The sequence below is a fragment of the Talpa occidentalis genome, unplaced genomic scaffold (assembly GCF_014898055.3).
Source record: "Talpa occidentalis isolate TD23 unplaced genomic scaffold, MPIMG_talOcc4v2.1 talOcc4.5, whole genome shotgun sequence".
Lineage (NCBI taxonomy): Eukaryota > Metazoa > Chordata > Mammalia > Eulipotyphla > Talpidae > Talpa > Talpa occidentalis.
In genome coordinates, this window is record NW_023604861.1 from 83,048,621 (window position 1) to 83,068,967 (window position 20,347).

The 20,347-nt window shown below is 45.5% G+C and overlaps 1 protein-coding gene across 9 annotated transcripts in view; it reads left to right on the plus strand.

Annotated features, from left to right (window-relative positions):
• Positions 1–20,347, plus strand: part of DYSF (dysferlin) — a 204,254-nt gene that overhangs the window by 61,333 nt on the left and 122,574 nt on the right. For all 9 annotated transcript variants that reach the window (XM_037527596.2, XM_037527598.2, XM_037527600.2 and 6 more), the window contains 5 exons: positions 90–216; positions 2,065–2,168; positions 6,765–6,833; positions 6,963–7,006; positions 11,550–11,632. In XM_037527596.2, coding sequence (XP_037383493.1) covers positions 90–216; positions 2,065–2,168; positions 6,765–6,833; positions 6,963–7,006; positions 11,550–11,632 — 427 coding nt within the window. The remainder of the gene's footprint in view (positions 1–89; positions 217–2,064; positions 2,169–6,764; positions 6,834–6,962; positions 7,007–11,549; positions 11,633–20,347) is intronic.

A 20,347-nucleotide genomic window follows, 5' to 3' on the forward strand; every position in this document is an offset into this window, starting at 1 on the left:
TTTCAGTGGTTTAAGTTGAACTGGCAGAAGAGGAGGGAAAATGCTGTGCTCAGGAGGGCATTAAGGGAACATATCTGGTTGTATTGTAGCTGGAGAGGAAAGACCCCTCTGAAGACAAGGAAGACATCGAAGGCAACCTGCTCAGGCCAACCGGCGTGGCCCTTCGAGGGGCGCACTTCTGCCTGAAGATCTTCAGGGCTGAGGACTTGCCACAGAGTGAGTCAGGGGCTCCCGTGTAGGCCACTGCATTGTGAGGGTATACCTTGGGCCAGGCAGTGGGCATTGGTTCCCTGCAGGCGAAGGAGAAGCTGGCCCTCTGCTGCTTCTCTGCCGCCCGTGGGCCTGCTTCTTCACCAAGGGTTCATCAGAGATCCCCTGGGTCTGGTCTGGCTGTTTAATTATTCCATGGGCCGGTTTTCTGGGTTCCCACTGGGAGTCAGCACCATCTGGCCCCTCTGTTCTGCACTCAGGGCTGGATCTCACGGATTTCTTTAGCCCTTCTCAAGGAAGTCCCAGCCTCCTATTTGGCAGATCTGGGGCTGGGGGAACACTCATCCACCAGGTGACCCACTTACCCAGTTTGCCTGGGACTGTCCTGGTTTTAGCACTGAAAGTCCTGGGGACCCCCTCAGTCCCTGGTAAACTGGGACAGTGGGCCACCCTAACTCTGGCCCTCTCCTCATCCTCCCAGGAAGGCCAGTGTGACCATTGTCTGGTTTCTCACAGTGACTAGCTCAGTACCAGACCCACCCTGTGTGTTTCATAAGTACCGGGGGAATAATCCCAAATATTCTAGAGCTGTGGGTGTCAGCCTGGGCTGCACGTTGAAATCACCCAGGGAGCTGTAAAGGAGCCCAGACGCCCGGGCCCCACTGCGGTGTTTCAGATTCACTTGGTTTGCGGTTGGACTCACACATTGGTAGTTTTTAAAGCCTCCTGGTGTGGTTTGAGTGGCTGGCCGTGAGCCAACATTGGGAGCATTCATTAGCATAATCAAGCCATTTGCTGTCCACAGCAGAGTAAGTGAGAACATTTGCAACTTGGGTCTCTGTTTACAAGTTTTGCAAAAAAGCTAATTGTTTGAGGGTTTTTGCTTTGGCTAATGACATCAATAAATGAAATGGGTTCCTTCTGTACAAGCTTAATTGAACCAAAATCATGGAAAGCCTTTAAATAAGTAATGGCTATTAAATGGGCCTTAAAATACGCACTTAAAAACATTTTGCACTTGTTGGTTGAAACTGCAGAAATGAGGCTGGTCAGCTTCCAAGGGTCTGGGGAAATAGAAATGTTGGCTTTGTTCAAGCTGAGGGTGCTCTGTGTTTAGTTCTCTGCAATGTTGTTTAAGTATAAATGAAAGGAAATAGGTGGGCAGAGCATAATTATTTGCTACTTGTTATTTGTTGTCTTGATGTAGGGCTTAGCTAGTGTGTAATCTTTAACTGTCTCCCTGCTCTCCCTCTAATTCATACACTCAAATACATTTATATATATATATATACATCTACATAAATTCATAACTATTTGTCTGTCTATCTATCATCCATCCGTTACCCAATCATATGTAAGCAATATGGCTGATTCACTAAAGTATTGGTTTGGAGCAGCATAGATTAAAAACTCTTCTCAAAAAAGAGTTTACTCTTTTGGTTAACCTTAGGTAAATCACTGTGCTGATGCATATCAAGGAAAATGTCAAGCAGGCATCAATAATGGTGTCTTATTATGGCGACTTCCAGTTATTTTCTGGCTTGTTTACTGCCTTAGCAATGTAGGTTTCTAATTAACCAACCAAACAACCCATCAATCAATCAATCAATCAATCAATCAATCGGTGGCCTTTTCTATAAAGCTTTGAGAGTGGAGGGAACAGTGACCGTGCTCTTGGGGCTGGGTACGAAAGCAGTCTGGTGCCCTTAGGAGCTTCTGTTTAGAGATGGTACTCCCTCCTAGGAGGCACCCCAAGGGGTTAGGGGGTCATGGGGCCCCAAGGCCACCAGAAGACAGAAAGTTGGGTTTGGAGGCGGGCTAGCAGGCAGGCAGTGACCTTTGTATTCTCCCTAGTGGATGATGCTGTGATGGACAACGTGAAGCAGATCTTTGGCTTTGACAGTAACAAGAAGAACTTGGTGGATCCCTTCATGGAAGTCAGCTTTGCAGGAAAAATGGTAAGGAGCAAGGGCGTGGGAAGGTTCTTATGGGAGGGTGAGCACTGGGCATCCCTGTGGACCGTGCTGGGCACTGTGACTGCACGCGGCCACTGAGTGTGCACACTGGCTGGGGTTGCCACGCATGCGCACATGGACAGGTCTGCTCAGGGGGCCAGGACAGATACATAGGAGGACATGGGGATAGACAGAAGATGGACGATGGATAGAGGGACATATGGGGGAAAATGAAGCAATAGTATAGAAACCAGATGTGGAGGTATAAAGATAGGGAAATATTAAAAAATATATGTAATAAAGCCATAATAATTATTTTTAAAAAGTTGTGACAGAAGCTGGGCAGAGGAAGTCCAGTGTGGTGGAAGTATACATCTTATTCCTAGGTGTTTCTGTTCCTCGCAGCTGCCTTTTTGCCAGGAAGCAGGCAATTCTCAATAGGTTGGTGCTCTGGTCTGTGTTGATTTCTGCCTAGCCCTTCCTTATCTCCTCTTCATGCAGACTGACCATTCCCAGAGTTTGTGTGCCCATACTACAGGCTTTCCCCGCCAGCCTTAGCCACTCCCAGGCTTCACCCGTCTCTGTTCTACAGGGTTCTCCCTCAGCTCTTCTTAACTCTGCCCTTTCCTGCCGCCTGCCCCACCCTCCCACCCCAGCCTCTGCACATCTCCACTTGCTGACCTTGATCCTTTAAAGGACTCAACTTCTGCCCCAACCTGCCCTACTTCCAGGAGTCTCCATCCTGACCAGGTGCCACCATCAAGGGCAGGAAATATGGGCCTGCCTTGATTCCTCTCTGCCCCCCAAATCAATCTCCCTACATTAAACATGCCACCCTTAGCTCTTGACTTCAAGCATGTACCAAGGTCCATTTTTTCTCTCTGCCCCATGGCCACTGTCACCAGTTCCCAGGACCACACAACCGTGGGTCTGTTCTCTAGTCTGGGTTCTCTCCTTGAACAACTACCAGAAAAGTTAGTCTCAAGCACAGCTCTCTCTATATAAGGAGTTCAGATCCTGCCCATCCTAACTTTCTTTCCCCATCTCCATGGCCAATATGAGCCCATACAGTCTTGGGAAGAGTGAGAAAATGGCACCTCCTTTCTCTGTGGTTGCAGCTCTGCAGCCCAGCTGTCAAGTGGGGGTTTGTCATCACAGCAGGAAGTAGTGGTGTCAGGCTGTCCTTCATCAGCGGTGATAGGTTGATCACTTGGTAAGAGTAGTGTCTCCAGACCTCACCCTTGTCAGTATACATGTTCTCCTTTGTAATTTGCAAGTAATCCATGGATCACATCTTGATGCTGTGGGGATATCCTGCTTCTTAGAGACAGCTTATCCAGTGCCCACATAGCCACTGCCCTTGCCTGAATGAGTCATTTACTTGGGGTTACAGAGCGGTGATTTTCTCTATCAGTTCTCCATCAGCTGGTGTTTTCCTGGAAGGAAAAGCTCTCCTCCCCACGCTACCCCTTTTAAATATTGACATGGACGTCACCACTTTTTGTTAATTCAGCATGTCAAAATCAGTCACTGCTGTGTTGAGTGTATGAATTGACATCAGGGGGCCACTGGGAGCCCCCTTAGGCTGGCTCCTCCATTTCCAATCTAACTCGGCGTCTCAGGGAAGATATGTCTTGGAGGGGTAACTCTGATTTAATAGTCTTTCACGCGAAGGTGTAAATGCTCACTGCAGGTCCTTATCCAAGTGTAGTTTTGATTGGGCTTGGGGCTGGGGTCTGCTGCCCTGCCCCCGGCCTCAGGAGGGACCCACAGGATGAAGGCAGGAAGGAAGCAGGAAGGTTGGCTGGACCATCTTGTGGGACACTTACCCTAAGGACTGGGATCAGTTCTGTTAATTTAGCAGATGGGGAAAGTCATGTTTCCAGATTTTTTTTTTTTTAATTCCACATTCCCACCATGGTGGGTGATGGGTGGGTGGCTAGTCTTAGGCCTTGTTGCTAAGTCTCAGAGCTCCGGGATCCTTGCCAGCACCTTATCCCTTTCGCTCTCTCTTCTGTCTGAGATGGCCTAAGCTGGGTCTGGGAGCTTTAATAGAAGGTGCAAATGTCTAGGGGAGGTGAGAGAGGTAAGGGATTGTATGAAACTCATAGGTATTTGGGCTCCTACAAGAAGCTGCACCCCCTCTAGAATGAGGGAACTCATCATGAAGGAAGTGGTCAAGGCCCTCCCTCTTGAAAGACCAAGCTGGTTGGCCTCTTCATGTGGTCCCCAGGCCTCTGTGTTCCCCTTTTTCTTCTCTGCCCATCTTGTTGTGGTCTTTCCCCTCACCCTCAATTTGGCTACCTATATTGCTTGTCTCGTTCTGCCTGTCCCTCTCCTAGTCTGCCTGTGAGTCACTTTTTCTTACTACATTCTAATCTGAAGAGTTCAGTTTTTTGTGTGCACCCTCACCCCACAGGACCCTCTTTGCATTTCCTGTTATGGACGCTTGGTGGCACTATAATCTAAGATGTGAATCAAAACTGACTTGACCAAGGGAGAGGAGGGGTGTGTGTGTGTGAAAGATTTTGGAGAAGGAAAGAAGAGGCACTTGGAGGACAGAGCAGGAGACACCCCCAACACCCAAATGTGAGAATAAAACCAATTAATTGGAAAAAATTGAAAAAATATCAGAGAAAACCAAGGGGAAAATTGTGGCCGTATTTCTGCACCCACACCTCTCTGGAGATAACTACTGATAACATTTGTGTGCCTTTCCTTCTAGGTACGCTTTCCTCTCTCTAGCTGTCTCTTTCCCCACTACTGGAAAAATATTAGATTCAGATTACGGTTGGCCATCTCTATTCATGGACTCCATCCTTGCAAACTCATCACTTTATTGTAACCTCAGAGTCCTTGTGGTGCTTTCTTGATCGTTTGCAGATGTGAGCTCAGTGTTAACGAATTGATATGTGAAGAACAGTGTCTTTAAGTGGAGACACACATAGACCAGGTCATGGGATGAAGGTGTTGTGACAGAGGCTCTTGGGGACCTAACCCCATGCTCCCCTTGGAGCCATGGTTCTGGGCTTGCTGATGCCACCCATGTTACTACCATCAGTAAGGAGAATCCACGGTACATATGCCGATAGGGAAACTGTTTTTGTCGTCTAATGTTGAAATGGATATGAAATACTTTTGAAATCATTTTTTTGATAGCTATATAATATCCTTTGAGATGAATATCACAACAGTTAACCTATTTTTGGATAATAATGATTATTATTTACAAATTTCCTCTTTGATACACAACTCTCTACAATCATCAGGGTACGGGAATCTTTGTCCTTGATTGCTTTTCCAGTGGGACGTTCCTAGGACTGGGTCAGAGGGCACACTTGTTTTTTTTCTTTTATTTTTTAAAAAGATTTATTTATTTATGCATACAAGAACTGGGGCACAGGCCAGAGGAGTGGGGGGTGAGAGGATTCACCAGAGACAGAGTGGGGAACACAACAGGCAGACGGACTGAAATACACTGCTGAGGGGAGCAGCGGGCAAGACAGGAGAGGTCTGCTGTGCCATGTGGGTATCTCCCTGGCCAGCTGGGGATCGAACTCATGCTACAGAGGCTTAAGATAGCCCCACAGTGCTGTGCTTAACCCCTTGCATCACCAGGGAGGCCCCCACACCTGTTTTTAAGTATTTGATACAGATGGACAAATGGTTTTTCCTTTTTTCCAGAAGTTAGTTTTACTAACTCTACCAAGATGTGAAGGTGGGTTTAAAAAAGGCTTAGAGATGAGAAGGGCAGGAGGACAGCAGGAGCTTGGAGAAGGAGGAAGCCTGGTGCTGCTGTGCTGAGTGCGTGGGGCGTGGAACAGGATGTGGAGCCTGAAGGGACATCTCGGGCCAGAGGCAGTGCTGGCTTCAGGCGTGGCAAGGGGACCAGCTCCTGGACCCACATGGGACTCAGGCCTCTATACCCATATCCCAGTGACTCAGCGGGAGCCTCCCGAGGGCACAGGAAGCCCTAGAAGACTTGCGGACTTCAGGGCAGTCTGAAGGTAGAGGAGCTGATGGTTCAGATCCGGCTTCACCTGTGTTAGGTTTCTTGTTTGTGGAACATCCAATCTTCAGAGCAGGAGGTCTGGGGCTGATTGTGGCTTGTGGGGTTTGTACTTCACTCAAGCTCTGCTCACTCTCGGAAGCCAGAAGACTGACCCTCCATCTCCTCTTGCCTCTTCCCCCATCTCTAATCTCCAGGGGTTCATAGTTTTCCAAAGGGGCAGGAGACCTGGGCTGATGGGCAAAGGGGAGTGCCTCATGCTATAGGGCCCCTGGGAAAGCCAATCTGGGTTCAGGGTTCTCCCATTTAGAGTCATGGCCATAATGAGTGACAGGAGGGGGGTTTCCATCCAGAAGTTCGGTAGGATGTAAGGATAGGAGGACAGGGGCATTTAGACAGTCTACCCACCCCACCCTTCCCGCCTCCCTGCTCTGGTCTGTCCTGGGCTTTGTCTCTGCAAAAATTTCCCTTATCTGAGCCCACTGCACTGGCCTGAACAGTGGCCAGCATAGCAGAGAACTGCCGCCGGTTGGTGTGGTGGTGCCCTGTGAAGGCCAGAGGTCCATCCATCTGTCTTTTGTGTCTTCTAGCTCTGCAGCAAGATCCTGGAGAAGACAGCCAACCCTCAGTGGAACCAGAGCATCACGTTGCCTGCCATGGTGAGCCTTGGCCTCCTCGTGGCCTATCCAGGAGCTCCTGGGGTCCCAGCCTCCCCAGCATCTTGTTTCCATCTCAGACTTTTTCTTCTTCAAAAGAACCAGCCCAACCTGTCTCTCTTCCTTTCATAGTTTCCCTCCATGTGTGAAAAAATGAGGATTCGTGTCATGGACTGGTGAGTTCTGAGTCTTGGAGTCTGCGGAGGTGACTGTCCTCAAGGGTCCTTTAGTTCAGGCTGCACATGGTGGGAGAGTCTGTTTCCGGTCCGGTTGTCTCCTCTTTGGGGTGGGGGAGGGAGGGGTTAGGGTGGGGGCAGAGAAAGAGAGGGTGTGGGGCGTTCCTGGGAAGCTTACAGCCCATGCTCTGATATAGATTAGAAGGGCAGTCAGGTGGGGTTGGGAGGGCTCTGGGAGCCCCAGATCCTCTAAGGCAGGAGGGACCAGGAAGGCTTCCCGGAGGAGGTGGGGTTGGGATAAGTTCAGGTGGAGTATCACAGGCAAAGGCAAGGAGTCCAGAAAGAGCAGAACTTCTGGGAAGGTGGGCTGTGATGCCCCATGGTTGGCAGGGTGGAATGGAAATTTCCCAGGCTGTGTAGGTGGGCCAAGATGCCACTGCAGGCTGCGATGGGTGAGGGCAACAGCCACATGGCCCTCTGAGACAAAACATCTAACCCTGTTGAGTACCCACTGTGTGCCAGGGCATGATCTCATCTGATCCTAGCTTGGTTTCTGCAACAGTTGCAAAGATTGATTGAGTGACCTGCTTGAGGTGACAACTGGGAAGTGGCCAAGGCCAGGTTCCAGCCAAGCCTGCTGCTTTCTGAGAGCTCTGTTCTTGACTGCTGTGCTGTGCTACCTCGTATGCTGAGGCAGTCTCTCTCACACTGGGGGGGTCTCAGGGGTCCACACGTGAGCTCTCTCCAGGACTTGCTAAATACAGCCTTTCTAAAGAGAGAGTTGTCCTTTCTCTGCCCCCCAAAAGTCTTGGCTGTGCGGTTCCCAGCGTGTTCTCCTTTGGTCTCAAGCCCATGGCACCCCCCAGCCAGGAGGATAATGAGAGACTAGGGAAAACCCCCAGGCCACAGAGCCGTTAAAGTGTACGCCAGTTCCCTGGGCCTAAAGAAAACAGCTTGTGAGAATTAGAGGAGAGGAAGGGAACAGCTAGGAGGGCCAGGAGGGAGAGGCCTCCAGGGCCCTGGCCGCTGGTATGTTCCGTGGGGGAAGCGGTTTGGGGGAGAAAGGTGCCTTATGGCCACAGAAGCATCTTTGCATCTCATCTCGCGGTGTGTACGAGCACGTGTGTGTGCCTGCGTGCACACGGGTGCAGTGGGCCTGTATGTGGTGGGCGGGCCTTGCCCGAGGCCGTGTGAGCTGTGTCAAAGGCATCAGCATACTGTACAATCCAAACACATTACGGAATCTGGTGGTTGCCTCTCTGGTTTGGGTTGAAGTGGCATTTTTATTGTGAGTCTATTTTCAGACTCGCTGTATTTTCCAAAAGCAACCCCAAGCCCCAAAACCCAGCTCTTGGCCAGCAAGCATTCTGCTGCTGCAAGTTCCTCTCCAAAAAAGTGCTTTCTTCCCAGAAAACTCAGATAAACTTTTGTGATTACCTGGATCCTGGAACTATGATGTAGTCCATATGGCCTTTTTCTCTGTAACTTAATCTTCCATTCACTTCTTTAAAAATACCTTTTTATTAAAAACTAAAAAGCCAAAAAAAAAAAAAAAATCCACCCCTCTACTCCCTGCAGAAACAAAGCCTCTCTTCTGTCTTCTTTCCTTCCTCACCCAATTCAGATAAGATCAGAGGTCAGAAATCCCATCCCTTTCTGCTGGTCTTTTCTAGGGGTTGGTCAGAAAAGAGGTTTAAAAGTGCCATCAATGTCTGTTATCTGGTGTTGATAATCTCACTGTAACATGTTTAAGGAAGATTTTGTTTTCCCGTTCTTATTAGCATCATTCACTAGGGAAAATGATAAAGACCTGGGCTGACTGTCCACTCTTCCTAATGTAACTCCCATCCCGGCCCCACCTACCATCAGGTGGAAAACTTTAAAGTGGCAGCTTAATCACCTTCCCCTTCCTGGGAAATATATACAAAGACGAAGGAGGGGAGCAGCAGAAATGCGGTGTCTCATGGGTTTATGATTTATAGGAAAATGGCATTACCATGTCTACGTGTGTTTCTCACCCTGGGACCTGGGTGTGTGATCCCCAGAAGCCGTCTATGCCCAAAGTACAGAAAGAAGAAGGAAAACGCACCCATGGAAGGAGATAGTCTAGCCCAGCCCAGTGTTTCTCAACCTGGGCACCAGGAAGTTCTTTGCTGTGGGACTGTCCTGTGCATAGTAGGATGTTTATAGGATGTTTCTCAGCAGCCATGTCCTCTTTCTATACTGCCTTCTCCCCCACCCCAATTCCGAAAATGTCCCCTGAGGGTCAACATCGATAGATGGAGAAGCAGCAGGTTGCTGCAATCATAGTTCTCATTTCTATACCAAGCGTATGCATCCTCCAATCCCAGCTTTGTCACCTTGGCAATTGTTTTACCTTCTAAAGCTCAGCTTCCCAATCTATTGATAGAATTGGGGTTAACTGCAGTGCTGGCACAGGACTGGCTTGAGGATTAAGTGAGCTTAGTCACATGATATATTTTTTAAATTTAAATTTTATTTTTATATTCCCCATACAATTACAATCCCCTTATTTTGACCCCACTCCCTCCTTTCCCCACCTCCCACCCCACATAGAGTGTCTCTGGTTCATAGTTGTTTGTTGATTTTGATATTTTCTTTCTTATAGTTATTCTTTTTCCTGGTCCCTTATTTAAGTTTTCTAGATTCCTGCTATGAGTGAGGCCATCCGGTATTTTTCTTTTTATTTCTGGCTTATTTCGCTGAGCATGATCCCTTCCAGCTCCATCCATGTTGCTGCAAATGACATGAGTCACATGATATTTTTACCCCAGTGCTTGGCTTTCAGTAGGTGCTCAATAATGTTAATATATTATCATTAAGGGGGGAAGGTGTGGGGCACAGAGGGGTTCTGCACAGGATGTGTTGGCTAATGGATTCATCAATAAGTTAGTCTTCTTGAGAGCCTGCCCACTGCCCCCTATGCTGTTAGAGGTGGTGGTGGCGAGACATCCTTGCAGGGTCGGAGAGGTAACTGGCTCAGATCCTCCCTCCTAGACTGACCCGTAGGCAAGGACTTTCCAGCTCCAAGCCTCAGCCTCCTCACCTGTGCAATGGAGAATAATAAAAGTACCAGTTCCTCAAGGCTGCTATGAATATCCCTCAAGATAAAAGAAGTTTAAAAGTGTTTTGTCACATATGAAGGCAGATACAAAAAGGAATTGTGCATTAACACTGCCTACTTAAGACCAAGACCTTGAAGATGGTTTCTTCTAGGTCACCTGGTTTTCCTTTTGGTCTAGATATTTCTTTTTTTTTTTTTTTTTAAATATTAAATTTTATTTTTATATTCCCCCATACAATTGCAAACGCCCCATTCTGACCCCAATCCTTCCCCTCCCGCCCCCCCCCCCCAAAAAGTGTCTCTGGTTCATAGTTTTTTGTTGATTTTGATTTTCACTTTCTTATATTCATTTTCCTGGTCCCTTATTTAAGTTTTCTAGATTCCTGCTATGAGTGAGACCATCCGGCATTTTTCTTTTTCTTTTTGGCTTATTTCGCTGAGCATGATCCCTTCCAGTGCCATCCATGTTGCTGCAAATTGCATGTGTTTATCTTTTTTGAATGCTGAGTAATATTCCATGGTATATATGTACCACATCTTCTTGATCCAGTCATCTATTTTTGGGCATTTGGGTTGTTTCCAAAGCTTAGCTATTGTAAACAGTGCTGCTATAAACATAGGAGTGCAGGTGCTCTTTGGAATTGATGTTTCTGTGTCCTTTGGGTAAATACCTAGGAGTGGAATTGCTGGATCATATGGAAGCTCTATGTTTAGTAGGTCCAGAAATCTCCACACAGCTCTCCATAGTGGTTGGACCAGTTTGCACTCCCACCAACAGTGCACAAGAGTTCCTTTTTCTCCACATCCTCGCCAACATTTGTTGTTGCTAGTTTTTTTAATATGTGCCATTCTCACTGGTGTGAGATGGTATCTCATGGTAGTTTTGATTTGCATTTCCCTGATTACAAGTGATGTTGAACATTTTTTCATATGTCTGTTGGCCATTTGCATTTCCTCTTCAGAGAAGTTTCTTTTTAGCTCTTCTGCCCATTTTTTGACTGGATTATTTTCTTTGTTGTTGCTGAGTCTCATCAGCTCTTTGCAGATTTTTGTGATCAGTCCTTTATCATTAGTGTTGGGTGCAAAAATGGTCTAGATATTTCTTGAGCGAGCCCCAGAAGACTTGTTCTCCCTGGGTTTGGTGGGTCTGGTTCCCTGAGCAATCTCTTGCCCCCCTCACTCCGTGTCTTGCCTCTGGCCTCCTGCCTCTCCACCCTTGGCAGGTAGCTTGCTGTGGGCTGATGGGATGCCCATGTTTGGCAAGATGGACTAGCATCCTCTAGGGGAGTCTCAAGCAACACTTTCTTTCCAGTTTCATCTTCCTTAGGATTACCAGGCATCATGCCAACGTGAAGACTGGCGCTCCTAACAATGTACTAGTGAGGCCATTTCCTTGCCTGTGGCCTGTGGCCTGGGGTCCCTGCCTGTGCTCAGGCCCTCTCTACCCTCTTGCCCTAGGGACCGCCTCACCCACAATGACATCGTGGCCACCACCTACCTGAGTATGTCCAAAATCTCTGCCCCTGGAGGAGAAATAGAAGGTAAGTCCCCACTTTGTTCTGCTCTCTGCTCCTCTGGGTTCCCCTCATCGCACCCCTACGTGCCTTGCACCTCTAGTTTTCAGTTATTAAATATCAAATACACATATTCCATGCATGGATATACCATAATCCACATTAACTAGTTAATGCTGAGTAGTTAGGTATTTTACAAATTATAAATAATTAACTTTATATTGAATATTTTTGTAGCACAATCTTATGCAATTCATGATTTTTCTTTTGGATAAAGACCTTGAAGTAAAATTGTTACATCAAAAAATATGTGAACATTCTAGAGGTTTTGGTATATATCAAAAAGTCTTCAAAAAGACTGCATTAGTAACATGCTAGTGACTTACATGAACTTAGTTGTTGCACCCTCAGCAAAAAGGTAAAATATTGTTTTTGAAAGCTTAGTTAATTTTTTTTTTTTTTAAATATTAAATTTTATTTTTATATTCCCCCATACAATTGCAAACGCCCCATTCTGACCCCAATCCTTCCCCTCCCGCCCCCCACCCCCCAAAAAGTGTCTCTGGTTCATAGTTTTTTGTTGATTTTGATTTTCACTTTCTTATATTCATTTTCCTGGTCCCTTATTTAAGTTTTCTAGATTCCTGCTATGAGTGAGACCATCCGGTATTTTTCTTTTTCTTTTTGGCTTATTTCGCTGAGCATGATCCCTTCCAGTGCCATCCATGTTGCTGCAAATTGCATGTGTTTATCTTTTTTGAATGCTGAGTAATATTCCATGGTATATATGTACCACATCTTCTTGATCCAGTCATCTATTTTTGGGCATTTGGGTTGTTTCCAAAGCTTAGCTATTGTAAACAGTGCTGCTATAAACATAGGAGTGCAGGTGCTCTTTGGAATTGATGTTTCTGTGTCCTTTGGGTAAATACCTAGGAGTGGAATTGCTGGATCATATGGAAGCTCTATGTTTAGTAGGTCCAGAAATCTCCACACAGCTCTCCATAGTGGTTGGACCAGTTTGCACTCCCACCAACAGTGCACAAGAGTTCCTTTTTCTCCACATCCTCGCCAACATTTGTTGTTGCTAGTTTTTTTAATATGTGCCATTCTCACTGGTGTGAGATGGTATCTCATGGTAGTTTTGATTTGCATTTCCCTGATTACAAGTGATGTTGAACATTTTTTCATATGTCTGTTGGCCATTTGCATTTCCTCTTCAGAGAAGTTTCTTTTTAGCTCTTCTGCCCATTTTTTGACTGGATTATTTTCTTTGTTGTTGCTGAGTCTCATCAGCTCTTTGCAGATTTTTGTGATCAGTCCTTTATCATTAGTGTTGGGTGCAAAAATGTTCTCCCAGTTGGTGGGGTTTCTCTTTGTTTTTGTTATTGTCTCTTTTGCTGTGCAGAAGCTCTTTAATTTGATGTAGTCCCAGCTGTTTATCTTTCTCTTCACTATCACTGCTTTGGGTGATGTGTCTGTAAAGATGTCTTTGATGTGCAAATCCCGTAGTGTTTCGCCTATATTTCCTTCTATGTATTTTATGGTTTCAGGTCTTATGTCTAGTTCTTTAATCCATTTTGAGTTGATTTTTGTGTATGGTGTGAGGTAGTGGTCAAGCTTCATTCTTTTGCATGTAGCGACCCAGTTTTCCCAGCACCATTTATTGAACAAACTTTCTTTGCTCCAATGCATAGTCTTTGCTCCTTTGTCAAAGATTAGTTGACCATAAATCTGTGGGTTTATTTCTGGATTTTCTATTCGATTCCATTGGTCTGTATGTCTGTTCTTGTTCCAATACCATGCAGTTTTGATGATTATGGCTTTGTAGTATAGCTTGAAGTCTGGGAGTGTGATGCCTCCATTTCCTTCTTTTTTTTTCAGTAGAGCTTTGGCTATTCGGGGTTTTTGGTGATTCCATATGAATTTCATCAATAATTGTTCTATTTCTTTGAAGAATGCCATTGAGATTTTGATTGGAATAGCATTGAATCTGTATATTGCTTTTGGTAGGATGGCCATTTTAATAATGTTTATTCTTCCAATCCATGAGCAGGGGATGTCTTTCCATTTCTTTGTGTCTTCTTCTATTTCTTTTAACAGTGTTTTATAGTTTTCTTTGTATAGGTCCTTTACCTCTTTTGTTAGATTTATTCCCAAATATTTGATTTTTTTTGTGAAAGCTTAGTTAATTTAATGGATGAATTTTTTTATTGCCTTAATTTTCATTCACTGATAACTGGTGGAATTAACCAATGCAAATTTTAAAATATTTAAATAATTAGTTTATATTCAGATGTTACATATGTATAAACTTTATATTCTATTGTAAACTGCTGGTTCTTATCCATATTTCTGATGGTATTTTTTTTTTCTCATTGCTTTGTAAGAGTTCTGTGTATATGTGGCTATTAACTTTCTGTCATATATGTGGTAAATGATTCTTGTCAGTTTTATTTTATCACTTAATAGCTTTTGACATATAGAAATTAACATTTTTTTTTAATGTAGCCCAATCTTAATTTTTCCCTTAGTGAACAGGCAAGATTCTAACATTATTTTTTTCAAAATTGTTCTTTGGTGATATCAACACTATAAATTGAATATTCTTTTCCCTATATTTTGAAATGCCATCCTTATCCCCTACTAAATTCCTAAATGTGTTTTTGGGCCTATTTTTTAAATTTTCTATTATCTTTAATTGCTATATCTGCTTATTATTTTTTAGGTTTTGGTATCTGGGTTATGCTGGCTCTGTAAAATTAATTGAAATGATTTAAAGTCTTCTTTAACATCTGGAACAGTTTATATAACATAAGAATATAGTCTTTTGAGGGTTTGAAAGAATTCACCCATAAAACCATATGGGCTGGGTGCCCTTTTGAGTGGGTGTAGTTCTAGCTCTTTAAAAACTTTTCAGTTTCTTCTGTTATTTTTAGTTTGTTACTTTTACTATAGTCAATTTTCATAATTTATAGTTTCCTAGAAAAGCATTCATTACATTGAGGCCTTGCAATTTATTTACATAGTGTTGTTCAGAGCAATCTTTTTTAAATCAAACAAGTCTCTCTACCTGTGGTGTATTCTCCTTTCTTATTTCTCATGACATGCGTTTGCATTTTCTTTTTCCTTTCATAATTAGTCTTTAGAAACTGCCCCTTGCCCCATATACTTTATCAGACTTTTCAAAGAATCAACTTTTGGATTTGTCTGTTAATTCTAAAATTTTCCTTTCTAATTATTTATTCTCTCATCTTTTTCCTTTCAGTCTCCTTAGACTTATTTTGTTGTTTCCTTTGAAAACCTTTTTGCCAATTTCTTATTTTCAGTATTTCTTATTTAAATAATGAAAGTATGGTTTCTGCCCCATCTTGCCTTCAGCAAGCTCCAAGATTATATTTAACTCGATTTCTTAAATATTTTTGCATTTAAGTATTTCGTCTATTTTGAATTTATGTTGGTTTATTTTCTGAGAGCTGTTTGATCTGACTTCTTTGTAGGTAGTCTTTTTTTTTTTTTTTTTTTTTTCCTGACTAGATGATGCTTGGGGGAATGTACCTTTTTGTTGATGCGTAAGAAATTATATTGCTCCATCTTTTCAATGAATTTTGTTTGAGTCATGATGAATTCTTACATCTGAGTGGAGGGATAACTTCTTTTATTCTAACATTGTATTCTAACATTGTGGACTACTGAAGCAGGGTGTGTTGGGCAGGCAGCAGCTCCAGCTCCTGTTCTGCTAATCTTTGTAGCCCAGTGAATAAGGCTTCGTCCCCTCTTACTAGTCCCAGCCTCATTAGGTTGTTGTCAGGAGCCAGTGACAAGATAAAGTTCTTAGAGTGTCTTGTGCACAATAAACCCTAAGGTTAGTATTTGCTGTTTATTATATCATTGACTTTGCATCACTAATGTGATTTTTTTTCCCCTCCGTGCCAATTATGCTTTTTACTGCCTCCCATGTGGTTTTAAAATTGGCTACTGGATTTTGAGTTTCTTATCATGTCTTTTTCTCCCTCTGTCACTCCTTTTATAGTTTCTTTTTCCTGTTTATTTTTTTTTCCTGTCTTCTACCAGCAGTTTTGCTTTGTTTCACAAAGTCTGTCTTGTACTCTTTTGAGGATTCCAGACCATTTCCTAACAGGTGAAGTTTCTCCTGAATCTTACAGATGCTGCTTCCCTGCACTGGCACTTAGTCCCCTCCTTCCTGTGTTCACTCTCTAGCAAGATGCCTTTAGTGTTGGTGTCTTTCTGCAGGCAGGTGGGTTTCTGTCCTCTTTTCTGAGTTTTACCTGGAGGACAGGTTACCAATTTTTAGCAGACTCCACTCTTCAAGTTGAGATTTCCAACTTGAAGAAGGTTCAGAGAGCCTTCTTCTAGGTTCTCTGAAACATTAAAAAATCTTTTGATTATAGAACATTCAAACATGCACAGGTAGAGTTGTACAACCAACTCCCAGGTGCCCCAGTTCAGCTTCAACACCTGTTGACTCTGCTGTTCTGATTTCGTCAGTCCTAGTAGTTGGCAGGATACACAAAATCTGCCTTCCAGAAAGCACTGCTCTCAGGGCTCTCCTGCCTAGATGCTCCTGCTCCTAACTGTGGGTGCTCTGGCCCTGGGATGCAGTCCCCTCCTCTCACTGCTGTTCAGATAGCTTTTGACTGATGTTTTGGACATATAGGAGTAGGGGCCAGTGAATTGAGGGGCTGGATGGGAGGAAGGGCATTCTGGTCTACCTGAGGGAGTGTTTAACCCTCTTCCCCAGCTGGGCTACATTTCTGGAGGTGATGCCAGCCTGCCTCTTTTTCAGGGTCATCAAGAGTATTTTAAGGGACCATAACAGATATATATTTGGTCACTAGATGGCGCTCAGGTCACAGACAACCCAGGGTGGTTCAGGGCCCTAGGCACAGGAGGGACCACGTTCTCTGGGCGCAAAGGACAATCTTCTTGCAACCAGCTCACAAGTTTTAAATGTATAGTTTAGTAGTTTGATCTCTGTAAGAACTAAAGAATTAAACTTACTGTTCAAACTGGAGCCTTTCTTTGAGACTATGGGAGATTCCTTCCCTCAGACTTCATCTCTTTCTGAGGTCCTGAAGGTTACCTCCCTGCCAAGTTTCTCCCCCTTGTTCTGAAGCCACCTCAGAACATGTTGCTCTGACTTCTCTTTCAACTCTTCCTATTTTTTACTCTACCCTGGGGGGTTTTAAGCAGTGTCCCTCTCTTCATTCCTCACTGTACTCAATACCCAAACTAAATCAAACTGTAAAAATAGGTTCTTTCTCTCTAGTCCCTGCCTCATGGTTTACTAGCTTTTTGGTCCAAGCAGGAGTTTTTGTTTTCATGTTTTTGTTTTTATTTCCAGGGTGGACAGAACCTAACATTCCCCTCTTAAGCACCTCTGCCCGCAAGTTGGCCTGGGCACACTCAAGTATTCCTTGGACCCTGTGCTCCAAAGCATTTAGTGAAAATTTTGTTTTCAAAAAAGGAGTGGTTTCTTTAGAAGCTTCAGTCCCTTCAAAAGGTAACAGGCACGCCAGGCTTGTGAAACCTAGCATGGATGCCTGGTGACCTTATATGTATGAAATCATGCTGCAGAACAACACTCACATCCAGTCTTTTCCACAGCAAAGAAACCCCAACTTAGTTTCTTTTTGTCTTTGGAATGTAGATGATGCTGATTTCCCAGCAGTTCTTGCTTTCTCCTGCCGCCTGGTGTGGGCTGGTGTCAGGCAGCCAAGCTGTGGGCGTGGGAGATGTGCTGCAAGGCAGAGGGAGCTGGTGGGCTGGCCACAGGTTATGGCTTCTGTGTCTCCAGGGGTGACAACGGTGTCCCTGGGAAGGTTCGCCAGGCTGTGAGGCACGGCTCTCGGGGAGGAAGGGCCTGCTCTGGGGCCCCTTTTGCTTCCCCCAGGTGATGGAGTTGGGCTTGGCTGCTCCAGCTGTGTTTTGGGGCTTCCACAGCCCTGATTCCCTGGGCTTAGGGAAAACACACCAAAACACTTGTGCTTTGGCAGAGGGTGATGAGGGCTCAATAGAAGCTTTGTGTTGGGTGGCCTCAGTGGTCACTGCCCTTGACTTTACAAGCTGTCTGCAGACTCAGGGGAGAGAACTGGGGGTGATCCTTAGCACCTGGGGACCTGCGACCCTGCCCCCAAATTAATAATCACTGGCTTGAGATGTCGGCAGAACTGTCTCTCTCAGTGTCTAGCACTATGCCAAGTTGGGTTTGCTGAATAAACAAACGAATAGATGAATGAGGGAATTATTGAAAAGGTGTGTTTGGGAAACAGGCCACTTCGCAGCTACCACTTAGTTCACCTAGGCACCAGAAGCATGTGCTGGTCAGATGGCTGTTGGGTTTAGGAGACATCTGTGTCTGAGCTGGGCACCAGTTTGCAACCAGGATTGAGTTGATCTGTGTGTGGGACGCCAGGTTTGCCTCTGCGAAAAGCCCACAGGTGTGGGAACTCTGACCTTGGCCTCATTAGCCTGAGATAACTGGCTGGGCCTGTTTGTAATCATTTGGAAGGAGCTTAAAATGGAATCTGTTTCCTTCCGGTGGTCCCTGGCCACTGCTGTCCTAGGAGTTGCAGCTGTGCCCATGTAGGTCCTTGAGCTGTTGCTGAAGGCTCCCCTATGACCAGGCCTGACTTCCCCACCGAAGAAAACCTATTTTCATGGATCTGAAAATAGCCTTGACTTCTGCCAGCCACATTCCTGGCTGAGATGAACTGAGAAGCTGTGTCCCAAGGCCTCAGGCCCCAGGCCCCTGGGCCTGGTGCTTCTTGCTGCCATCTGGCTCACTGGCTTAGCTCTGTCCTCGCATCTCTGTCCTCAGATCTCTACACTCCTTGACTCTTTTTCTCTCTGTGTGTCTGCTCTTTCTTCCTTCATAATGTGTTGCTCAATTCTTGACTCTTAAATACCTACATGGAGCTACAGGAAAAGATTCCAAGGTTGGAGTTTTTTTTTTTTTTTTTTTTTGAGGACACCAACAAGTAAAGGTGACAAATGAATAAAAAAAAAAAAACGAAGGATTTCACCAACCACATCCCCTGGCTTGGCACTGCCTTACACTTGGTTGCACCTAGCTGTTGGGAGGAGACAGGGAAGGTCTGAGTGCAGGAAGAGGCAGAAAGCACAGAGGACTGTGGAAGGGGACTGAGGATGCCTTTGGGGGGCATCTTATGCCTCCTTAGCAGTGAGGGACAGAATTCAAGAGTTCGTAAGTATGCCAGAGCATGTTTCCTTACTTCTCTTATTTCTAGAACTTACAGGCATTTAGAGTACATGTGCAGGACAGACTAATGGACAGAATCTGGTTTTATGCTTCACTTGGAGCAACAGATGCCCAAAGCCAGACCCCCAGTGCCTGCTGTTGTGAAAATGCAACATGTTGTCCTCAATGGCAATACCAGTAGTGGGCACTAGATGGAGATGTTGTGCCTTGAAATACCACTTCTTAGGACCATGTGCTCCAAAGCATTTAGTGAAAATTAGCTTGGTCTCAAGTGTCAACCTGCCTGCTGGGGTAGAGCGTGGGGTGTGCCTCATAGCTTAGCTCTGGGCACCTTCTGTGTCTCCCAGGCTTTTTTGGTGTCTGAACTTTCCTTCACTTATCTGGCTATCATATGGAAAAGCACATTTTCTTTTCTGTGTTTTTTTGAATGAGTTAAGTTTTGAGTCCAATTTTCAGTTGGCAAACAAAACACACAGAAGTGCAGGCAGACCCTGAGGACTCACCATGGTGCTGGGGGCTGTGTCTGCCTGGGGTGGGGGCCAGGTGATGACTTAGTTGGTGATGGATTCACAGCTGGGCTGGGGGTGGGGCCACATCTGTTTCCTCGCACGGGAGCTATCTTTCCATTAGTCTGTCTGCCAGCTCTCCATCCTTGCGCCTATTCATGTAACCACTCCTCCTCCCAGCCCTGTCCATCCTAACCCTTTTCCATTTCTTTACGCTTCAGAGGACACCGCAGGTGTGGTCAAGCCTTCTCCAGCTATGGACCGTATGTGCTTTCACCTTGGGGATGAGGAGAGGGTGGGCCTTCGGGGTTTGCTGGTGGGGAGAAGGTGCTGGTTGTGGGGATTTTTTGAGATAGGACTGAGATTCACCACCGTGGTCTCCAAGCTGACCTTTGGTTGTTACCTTTCCAGCCCCTTCTTAGCCCCCCAACCCTTTCCTGAGTCTGTGGGCTGTGGCTGATGCTCACTGAGTCCACTCTTTCCAGCAGGGCTGGGTTGGGGCTAAGGTGGGGTTCAGGAGGAGCAGGGGAAGTGTGTAGGGTTTCTCTGGACCAGGAGTTGAAAACTCTTACTGTTGGAATTCACAAAGTAAATCATTATTACGATGATTAGTGCAGATGAATAGTAATGCTCATGTCAGTTCCATTAGCCCGTGCCTCCCACCTCTGTCCCAAATGCCAGAGACCTGTCTGTGCTGGGGACTGGAGGGAGAGTGATGAGGGGTACAAGGTAGTCCCTGGCTCGGGGGGGAGGCACGCTCCTGCCTTCTGGTGGGTAATATATTACTCAAACCTGTCTTGCCCTTCCCTTCCCCCAGGGTCTCAGCACTTAGGGGACACAGTGCTGGAACTCCCATAGGCCTGGCTCAAGTACTTCCCAGCCGAGGCCATTCCCTGCTGTGTGTGCCTCCCCCTCCCCTTCCTTCTGCGGACTGGGTCATCCTGGATGATTGTTGCCCATGTCCCACCTTTGGCATTACGGAATTGACTGCTT